Here is a 10,693-nt window from a genome sequence, read left to right on the forward strand (position 1 = left end):
CGACCTAGACTCTTCCCCGTTGAATATAGACCAAGAGTTCCCCACTGATATCCTGGATATTGCTATAAATAGTGCAGTGGATTCTTTCTAGATAATGAAGTGGTCTTTCCATGAGATCAAGAATCTCAATATAAAACAGAAGCCCATTAGTAGCAAAGTGGAAAGGCTGGAAACTAGTGGTGAGGGCTCTCATTTTAGACAGGTTTCCAAGGGTAAAGAGCTTTGGACAAAAGAGGAAAATCTTTTAGTTATTGATTGTCTCACTAAAACCGTTGAAGCCCTGGACAACTTGAAAAGGGACTATGAGCATAAGATTGCGGTCATGGAGAAGAAGATTAAAATTATTAAAGAATCTCTCCACTCCATTATGTCCCATTGTCATACTATTATCAAGACCATCATTGATAGCATGAATACCATGGTTATGACTATGGAGAAGGGATATCAAAGAAACTTAGTTGTGGAGCTGGAGTTGGAAAAGGAAAAAGGATTTGATGAGTCAGAGGGTCCAAGCAAGAGAACACGGGCCAATTTGAAGAGGAAAGTTGTAAATAACTTGTAGGAGATTCAGGAATTCAAAAAAGTGGCTCAAAATTAAACATGAATCAGCTAGAGGCAGAGGTCGCTGAGACCTTTAAGGCTTGGCCTAGTTGTCTTCGGCTTCTGTCTAGTTTTTTGTAGGTTTCTTGCTGGTGTTGGGTTCCCTTTTTCTCTTTTTTCTCTCTTTTGGCAGCATTTTGCTTAATTGTTATGCTTTGCATGTTTTATCTTGGTGATTGACCTTTTGTAAAGGGTGTTGGGTCCCTTCAAAATCCCTTTTTATCATAATTAAAAATAGTTCTATTCAATAATGTTCATATGATCTTTGCTCAAGCATCATTACGATAATGATTATCATTATAGAATACATTATCCTCCAATTGAGGTTTGTTGGTGCCCTTGCCATCAATTTTTTTCATGAATGATGTCATTATCTCTTATATATTAGAAAATAAATGAAAATAAAAAGTATCATAAAAACTCAAAGAAATTAAAATATTATGTCCCAAATTTTAATATAAATGAACATGATTTGTGTTCATTATAAATAATTAAAATATCTAATTTAAGGTAATTTTGGCTGACAATCAAGAAAAATCTTGTAAATGAAAGAGAATTGAAAACTTTGAAAAAAAAAATTATATTTAGGTATAAGAATCGTAAAAAATAGCGACTAAAAATTCCTTGAAGGGAAGCAGTTATCCCTACTACGTGTAAACTAGAAAGCACAAGAATAGGTATTTATGCAAGAAAAGATCATGAATGCCAAGTTGAATTAAAAATTATGTTCTCAATATTTAATTGAGATTGAACTCATAAACACATATCAAGTCCATGTGTTAGATTAGTTTCACATCTGAAAGATTAAATCCACAATTAAAAAAAAATGTGATCAAAAGTGATACATAAGTCATTCATAAATTCTAAAACATATATCATACTTATAAATCAGCATTTAACATATATCATTTATCGTATTTATTTATTTAGTCATTAGTTAAGATATGTTATATATTAAAAATATATATTTTGTATTGAAAAATGAAAATCAATATTTATTGAATGAATAATATATTTTAATATTTAGTAGGTGAGTATAAAATGTGGTTGAGTGAGAGCATCAATATGATTGGTCATTGGTTGTAGATTGGACTCTCTTTAATTAATATCTCTTAGAAGTCAATATCAATCAATTATATTATTTTTTATTTTATTTTTCTTTGAATGTCATATAAATTTTATCAAAATAATTGATATATTATATAATTTATTTTTTATAATAAATAATATACTTTTGTCAAAAGATTGTAGTTTGAGTATAACTAATGAGAAAGATATTACGATGTTAAGAAAACTATAATACATGCCACATATAATTGATGAGAAAGATATAGGACAATCTAAAGTTGCACATGATAATTATTGTCTAAGTGAATAGCTAAAATCTATTCAAATAGTGGAGGGACCTAATGAAGACCAATACCCTTAAGTGGGAATTCTTATGCATGCATGACATGTATCTTAGGGAAGAAAAAAATCATGATTCAACCTCTATATTTGCAAGGTTGAGAATTATAGAGAGCTTGAAGATGCAATGGAAGTGGATAGTTTGCAAGTTGTATCTTAATGGTAGTCCATGAAGTAAATGATGAATTTCTATCATATTTAACAAGCAATGATAATCACGAGGAGAATAAAGAGTGTGTTCATAGGAAGTTGCAAAGAAGAGTAAATGACAGTGCCAAAGTAATGAAAGAAAAACAAAAGATAGGCTTCAATAACCCAGTTGTCCATACAATGATGGGAGAATAAGATTAGTTGAAAAGTAGGTTGTATAGAAGGATAAATTAGAAGACTCAAGGATAAGGAAGACTCAATGAAATAACACATGTTATTTTTAAGCCGTAGATGAACTCCTATACCCTCACAAAGATTTTAACCATCTTTAGGTCACTTTTCACATGGCCTATAGACGTGGAGAGTGGGTTAAGATAATTTGAGGATATTTATTGATTAGGTGCGTTAGTGGAGAACATCTTGGAGGAGGTTAGATGACTTGAATAGTTGAATGGGCAAATATAGGGGTAGTTTGAGAGGCTTTTGATCTACTTTGAAGGTTATCCAAGTATCTAGGAGCCAATATAACAAATAATAAGAATTGAAGAGGAAGAAAGGGCTAGCATTCATCATGTCCAACACTACCAAGGAACCTTTCTAGAATTCAAATCAAGGCTAAAGTTTTCTAGAACCATTTGAAAGAAATTTGACCAGGTCATAAAAACATGACACTTGTCTTTTAGTCATTTGATCCTTGTTACAAGTTGTAAGGAGTGTTTCTAAAGCTAAAAAGAAACATCTACCTTTAGCTTTTAGTTATTCTTGCATTTTTCTATAACATTAGAGCCCTCTAAAGCTCTTTAGCATTAACAAAGTCTTGAAACTCAAGAAATTAGTCACTTCGTGACTGAAAAATCATTGTGATTTCAGCTTTTAGAGCAATTTAAATACTTTAGAATACATGCTATTGTATCAACACATTTTTAGAAATAATAATGTTTAGTTTTTCTTTCTCAATAGCTATCTTATTTTGTACAACTTTATGACTTTATACGATTTTGTTGTAAATCCTAAAACGTTTGTCTCATTTAGTATCTTTAAAAGAGAAAGTAAATGTATTGGTGGCAGTGCAGGTTGCAAGTTGTGAGATGAGTCAAAATTAGTTTTAGTTGTGAGAAAATATTTTTTCCTACTTAAACTATGAAATCAATCCTTCTTACAAAACACTTTGGCATTAGTATCTAGAAACATATGAGTTGTGTGATAAAAAGGCTGATCATTGTAGCAATTATGTGCTAGAAGATAGTAGTACATGTTATATAACATCTAGTGCATCACCATTATAGTTGTAGGTTCATCCTTTTAAACATTTATGTCATTTTAGAGTTTTCTTCTCCTTTTTCATCAAGAATCATCAGTTTAGAGGTAATTCTTAGGTAATTAAGTATAGAAACCAATCTTCTCTAAAGGTTGATCTCTACCATCAGAGCACATACTCTAAGAGGTCATCCCATGTGCCAATTGATAGTTAAGAGATTAAATAGGGCACAACTTTGTTGATCTAACAGTTCTATTCAATATGGGGTGACCAAGAGAAATCCAGGGTCGGGTAGGTGTGGGAGAGTGATAAGGGATGAGAATGGAAGATTCTTAGTAGCGATGGCATTCCCTTTGGGCAACTAGACCAACCAACTTGTTGAATCCATTGGGGCCTATCAAAAATTGTTGCTTTCCTATTAAATTAATGGTAAAGATGTTTGAATTGAAGGGGATTCGAACAATATCATCCAATATCCTAAGGGTAACAATAAGGCCTCACGGATTGATTTATCGAAAGAGATAATCCTCTCCTTTGATAAACATTTTATATCCCATGCTTATAGGGAAGCTAACAACGTGACATAATTTTTTGCCAACAAAGGTGTGACAACCAATGGGAGGATGACATATAACATAGAGGACAACCTGGAGGATGATGTCAAAGATCTCCTTCGATATGATAGCTCACATGGGATATGTGGTGGCTCTACATCAGATTTTTATTTTCAAGGATGGGAAAAACAATTATTACTAATCATGGGCGATATTGTGGCGAGGCTAGAGGCAGATTGCTTCATTATTGCTTGCACGCTTTCTAGGTCTTTAGTGAGCTCTTCTGGATTTTACTCTGCCTGTAAATTCTGATTAACCATTCTAAACCTGAGAACTTTGCAAATGCTAAAATGCGTGGTGATGGGCATCACGCTAAGCCTATAGATTGTGAAGGCCTAAGGGCCAATGAAACTATCTAAGGGCCAACGAAACTATCTAGAGGATTCTAGAAAAGGGGGAGCTTACACCCTATATAAAAAAGTTACATGGAGGGGATCCTAAAGTGTCTAGGATTTTCGCCAGAGGATGGAAAGATGGAAAACTTACCCTATTTGGAAGGGTTGCGGTGGTGGAAAAGAACCTTATTGCAGATATTGTTGGGCTCCTTGTGAAGGGTTTCAAATTTTATAGAGACAGAAAATACTCAGACCCGACGGTGAAGAAATTCCCCAAAAATAACAAAGAAAGGAAATTGTTGGTGAAGAAAAAAAAAGTTGCTACGATGTGGATATCATTAAACCGATTTGGAGGGATTTTCTGAAGTTTTTAATGGAATACATTACCATGGACGGTCAGTAATCGCAGGTTTTTGAACATCATTTTATTCTTCTTAATCACTTAGACACCAGGTTAGGGTATCTTTTCCTTTCTATCTTATGTCCTCCCTCAATGCTAGCCTTTCTGAGCATAGAGATAATCATAGTGCTAACCCTATCCTTCATGAGGATCTTTAGGTTCTTAATTATGAACATTTTAAGGCAGTTTCTGTTGAACCTAATTCTCCCCTCATTTCTATTTCAGAGGATGTGGAGTTGGAAACGCATAGTTCTAATGATGCCAAGAGGAACATGGACATGGAGGATGAGTGCCCTATTCCCCCTGTGAAAAAACCGAAGGTTGTTCCCCCTCATACTAGGAAAGGAAATAAAATTGACTTAGATTTGGACCCCTCCCCTGCCTCTGGTGCCAAGATTTCCCCTAATAAGATGAAAGACCATCGTCTGCCTAAGGGCAAGGCTCTTGACTTAAAGGAACATTCGCCTATGCATGATTCTCAAGCTCCCCGGTCTCCCTTGCATTCGTTCAACTCTTACCCTTAGATACGGATAGGGAGAGTAGACCCCGGTTCTCCAACCAACTCAACCTAGACTCTCCCGTGTTGAATATGGACCAAGAGTTCCCCACTGATATCTTGGATATTGCTAGAAACGGGGTGGTGGATTCTTTCCAGATAATGAAGTGGTCTTTCCATGAGATCAAGAATATCAATATAAAATAGAGGGCCATTAGTAAAAAAGTGGAAAGGCTAGAAACCAGTGGTGAGGACTTTCATTTTAGACAGGATTCCAAGGGTAAAGAGCTTTGCATGAAAGAGAAAAATATTTTAGTTATTGATTGTCTCACTAAAACTGTTGAAGCCCTTGACAACTTGAAAAAGGACTATGAGAGTAAGATTGCAGTCATGGAGAAGAAGATTAAAGGTATTTAAGAATCTCTCCACTCCATTATGTCCCATAGTCATAGTGTTATCAATACCATCATTGATAGCATGAATACCATGGTTATGACTATGGAAAAGGGATATCAAAGCAACTTAGTTGTGGAGCTGGACTTGAAAAAGGAAAAAGGAAATGATGAGTCAGAGGGTCCAAGCAAGAGAACGCAGGCCAATTTGAAGAGGAAAGTTGAAAAAACCTTGTAGGAGATTCATGAATTCAAAAAAGTAGCTCAAAATTAAACATGAATCAGCTGGAGGCAGAGGTCGCCGAGACCCTTAAGTCTTTGGCCTAGTTGTTTTTCGGCTTCTGTCTGGTTTTGGGCTGCCTTTTTCTCGGTTTTCTCTCTTTTGGCAGCATTTTGCTTAATTGTTATGCTTTGCATGTTTTATCTTGGTGATTGACCTTTTGTAAAGGGTGTTGGGTCCCTTCAAAAACCTGTTTTTACCGTAATTAAAAATAGTTCTATTCAATAATGTTCATATGATCCTTTTGCTCAAGCATCATCACCATAATGATTATCATTATAGAAGACATTATCCTCCAATTGAGGTTTTTTGGTGCCCTCACCATCAATTGTTTTCAGGAATGATGCCATTATCTCTTATATATTAGAAAATAAATTAAAATATAAAAGTATCATAAAGACTAAAAGAAATTAAAATATTATGTCCCAAATTTTAATATAAATGAACATGATTTGTGTTCATTATAAATAATTAAAATATCTAATTTAAGGTAATTTTGTCTGACAATCAAGAAAAATCTTGTAAATGAAAGGGAATTGAAAACTTTGAAAAAAAAAACAACTATATTTAGGTATAGGAATCTTAAAAAATAACCAGTAAAATTTCCTTGAAGGGAAGCATATATCCCTACTATGTGTAAACTAGAAACCACAAGAATAGGTATTCATGCAAGAAAAGGTCATGAACACCAAGTTGAATTAAAAATGATGTTCTCAATATTTAATTGAGATTGAACTCATAGACACATATCAAGTACATGTGTTAGATTAGTATCACATTTGAAAGATCAAATCCACAATTAAAAAAAAAAAGTGATACATAAGTCATTTATCAATTCTAAAACATATATCATACTTATAAATCAGCATTTAACATATATCATTTATCTTAGTTCTTTATTTAGTCATTACTTAAGATATGCTATATATTAAAAAAAAAAAATTTGTTTTGAAAAATGAAAATCAATATTTATTGAATGAATAATATTTTAAAATCATGACATAAAATGTTGTCTTATGGGTCTGCTGGCTACAAAGAGAGGATTAAAATACAGGTAGCAATAATTATTGGAGAAGCTTAAACAACTTTTTAGTGAGAAGCACTGGAGTGATTTTGAAAATGGAGGTGCACCAACTTTTTTATATATCAACGTTCTGCTGATTACCACCTCAACTTCTCTGGAAAGTACTGCCAAAAAAAAATACACAAGGGCTTAGACAAGATTACATCACATCAAACTTTAAAAAAAAATGCAATTTGATTTGATTTGATTTGGGCGAATAGTGAACCTTGTGAATGAGAGATTGATAATACGGTTTTAATTTCTCCACATCAGTACGAACTGTACTTTTGCTGTAAAGATCATATTTGCTGCACATTCAATTATTTGGTTAGTAACGCAAGACTCTAGCCCTAGAGCTGCAAAATAAAACGCAGGTATAACTTTACATACTTGAACTCCTGCAACCATGGAAGCATTTGGCGGTCCAAATCATTCATGAAGTGCATGTAGGCACCTTCTTGATGCATCACTGCCATTTCCATTGCCACCACAATTTAATGAATATGTTTAATCTATGTATGCATACCATATCACAGTGGGGGAATGAGAGCTCACCATAGAATGAATGGTAATGTATTATGAAATAGGCCTGTGGAGGTAGTGTCGATTTGTTTTCTTTCATCACCTTCAAGTTCAAGAGACAAACACTTATTAATGAGAGTAATCACTGACAGATTTTTTTTTAATAAGATCTATTTATTAGTGTGATTACAGCTGAGCCATTTAAACAAATCAAAGCTTGGAATGTGCTCCGCAGCATTATTATATTAATTACCTGATACATGTACTCGTCATGTCCCCATGACATAAAAAGCTTTTCAAATCCGCATCCCTCTTGATAGATTCCTGTGCCAGTATTGTATTTGGGATCCCAAGTGTCCGGATTGTTGAGGAACATCTGCATGTTTTGTCCACTTTAATCAAACTTATTATAGAGCAACTTAGAAAATTTATGATCTCATGATTTTTTTGGATTTACGTTTTTTAAGAAAGAGGTAAATGCTTTTGATCTGGAGTTTCTGAAGCCATAAATGGGAACCTCAATCTAACATATACACTCAACAATAATACCCAAATAAAAATTGAATCTTAAGAACATGACAAACACCACCGCAATTAAACCATCACACATACTTGAATTTAACTGTTTCATTTCTATATGAAAACAAGTTTTTTTTTGTGATCATAAATAATTTATAAATCATGATTATGAAGAAATTCTTCACAATTGCTTTATAAGTCATCCCATAGTTTGGTGCAATGCTCATAATTATGAGCATTTCGATATTATTTAGTACCTGGTGATGTACAATAGATTTATCGAATGGACATCCGACTGGAAATGTATCGCCTGCTCAAGGCAAATATGATATTATTAGTTTTAACAATGTAACCCAAAGTTCATTTCAGAACAATATAACTATTCTAGTTTATGCACAGTAAAGCTTGAAGGTTAAATGGAGTGAAAACATACCGACCACAGCCCATTGAGGTGACTGGCCAAATTTGGGATGAAGCAAAACCTTGCCCAAGTCTGCATTATATTTCCAAATCATCACAAGTAGAGGGAAGATTAGAAGAAAATAACAAGACCAAAAATGCAGTGAAAAGTATTACCCACCATGAATAAAGGCAGTGAGATGAAACCAGTCTTGGTCAGGATAATCTTTTCTAATGGCTTCTGCAGTTTGCAGGAGGTGCTCGATCTGAGGCACATCCAGATCGGGGTCACTCTCATCCACGATGTCATTCAATAACTCTGCGCATTCCCAGATACCCATCTCTCCTTTATTGAAGCACAGATGCTTTTCTCTCATTCTCTGCACCTGTAACAATGTAATATCATTCATACACATTCACTGCTTTCCTTCCGTAGAAGCTTTTCATTACCCATATCCAATCAAAGTTTAAAAAAAAAACTTATATTAATGGAATTTTGGCAGTCGTTGATATCAATATAATGAGATTCTTAGGTTTTGATTGTGTGAGAATTTTAATATCAATGTTTCAGATCATATTTGAATTAAAGAATGATGAATAATTCTTTCAAAAGCATAACAAATTGATGATTCATAGAAGTAAGATGTTTAATTTTCTCTCTTCTTTGATTCATCCTAATGATATATTATGCAGTATGATCCAAAACATTGATATAAAAGTATTTACCGATTCAAATGTCTGATAGGCATGATTTTTACGGTAAGTCTCTTCAACAACTGACTTCCGTTCACCTTCTGTATAATAAGACCTACAATACAATAATCATTTTATAAATCTCTTCAAAACCTGACGATTAAATACATGAAAAGAAGAAAAAGTTCACCTGAAATCTTTGTCAAATGCATTCGATTCAGGAACCACAAAGCCAAGCTCTTGTCCTCCTTCATCGCAATGGTGGCTATGCACAGGTAGTATTGGCATCTCCATCTTGTCTGAACTAAACAAAAATATTGCCTACTAAGGCTATGGTTACGTTCAACTTTCAAGCTCAACTCAATCGCAAAGAAATTGCAAGATGAGAGTGAAAAAAAAGCTGGCGGTTGCTTCCATTATGGTGTACGTGGGTAACTTATAGATCGATTATGCACACGTTTTTTTTGAAAAGCCATTGCATTCCTTATTTTATTGAACTTCTTTTTTGATTATCTTCCAACTTATTCAACTTATCACAGTTTGACTGTTTACGTGTCAATTAGATAATGAAGGAATCTAACTGTGGCAGCCGTGGGATAAGAGGGGACAAATCTAGTGATAAGATAAGGTTGCCATGGCAGAGCATATTTTGAATACGGATGCCACGCATATTTCTGGAATAAAAAAAGAAAAACCAGAGAAATGAGAGGAATTAGTGAGTAAAGAGTATTACAATGTGTAGGTATTGTCTTCCAACTCTCTCATAAGCCAGCCGCCTACGTAGATTATACATGTTATATTCAAACAAGCAATTTCAAAATCACTCAACTCACATCAGTGTTAGGTAGTTTTCCACCTCGAACAACATGTGGCGCTTTAGATGATTATTGTTTAAGGTCTTTCAATACAAATCCAAATCTTGAACAAGGATGCAAAGCGTCAAGTTCCTGCCATTAGAAGAATGAGAGTAATGGATAGAGAAAAAGAGGAAGAGATAGCTACATATAGATATAGATGGAGAAATAAAGCTATTCAAATAAACTTTTATTTATAAATCAAAAGTGAATTAACTTTCATTTAAAAAATTAATTCAGTTATAAAATATATTCACTTTTGAACTAAAATAAACTTCATAATAAGTATAATAATAAACTTTATAAATAAGTATAGCATTATTATTATAATAACTACAACATTATTATATTAAGAATTAAACAAATTCTCATTATAAGTATAAAATATGTAATAATAAAGTTATATTTTTAATTATATATATAATAAAATTAATTTATAATTATTACTAAAAATTTGTAAAGTTTATTGGATTGGAAATGGTGTTAGTGTGAGAGTTATGGTTTGGTTAGAGTTATAATTCAAAAATTCAAAAGTGAATAAACTTTCACTTATAAAGTTTATTCAATTATAAAATTTATTCACTTATGAATAAATTTGATAAGTGAAACTTTATTCACTTTGAATTAAAATAATCTTTAATAAGTATCACATTTTATACTTATAATATGTATAACATTATTTTCCAATTCTTTTGTATATTTTCAATAATA

The 10,693-nt window shown here is 33.0% G+C and overlaps 1 protein-coding gene across 1 annotated transcript; it reads right to left on the reverse strand.

The window, feature by feature from the left end:
- Positions 1 to 6,877: 6,877 nt before the first annotated feature.
- LOC131871943 (probable inositol oxygenase) lies at positions 6,878 to 9,536 on the reverse strand. The gene is made up of 10 exons (XM_059216021.1): positions 9,319 to 9,536; positions 9,162 to 9,243; positions 8,617 to 8,821; positions 8,470 to 8,529; positions 8,294 to 8,346; positions 7,771 to 7,893; positions 7,551 to 7,620; positions 7,386 to 7,464; positions 7,222 to 7,303; positions 6,878 to 7,120 (listed from the first exon to the last, which is right to left on the reverse strand). Exons 1-10 carry the CDS (start codon positions 9,420 to 9,422, stop codon positions 7,094 to 7,096), a joined length of 885 nt encoding a protein of 294 aa, XP_059072004.1. The 5' UTR covers positions 9,423 to 9,536; the 3' UTR covers positions 6,878 to 7,093.
- Positions 9,537 to 10,693: the final 1,157 nt, after the last annotated feature.

Source organism: Cryptomeria japonica, unplaced genomic scaffold (assembly GCF_030272615.1).
Source record: "Cryptomeria japonica unplaced genomic scaffold, Sugi_1.0 HiC_scaffold_489, whole genome shotgun sequence".
Lineage (NCBI taxonomy): Eukaryota > Viridiplantae > Streptophyta > Pinopsida > Cupressales > Cupressaceae > Cryptomeria > Cryptomeria japonica.

Bases quoted from the DNA above. Each gene is read 5' to 3' on its own strand.
- LOC131871943 (XM_059216021.1), bottom strand. From the start codon at position 9,422: ATGGAGATGCCAATACTACCTGTGCATAGCCACCATTGCGATGAAGGA. The intron at 7,621-7,770 runs GTAATTAATATA...TTGAACTTGAAG, and splicing joins ATGACGAGTACATGTATCAG to GTGATGAAAGAAAACAAATC. The intron at 7,465-7,550 runs GTGAGCTCTCAT...TGGAAATGGCAG, and splicing joins ACATTACCATTCATTCTATG to TGATGCATCAAGAAGGTGCC.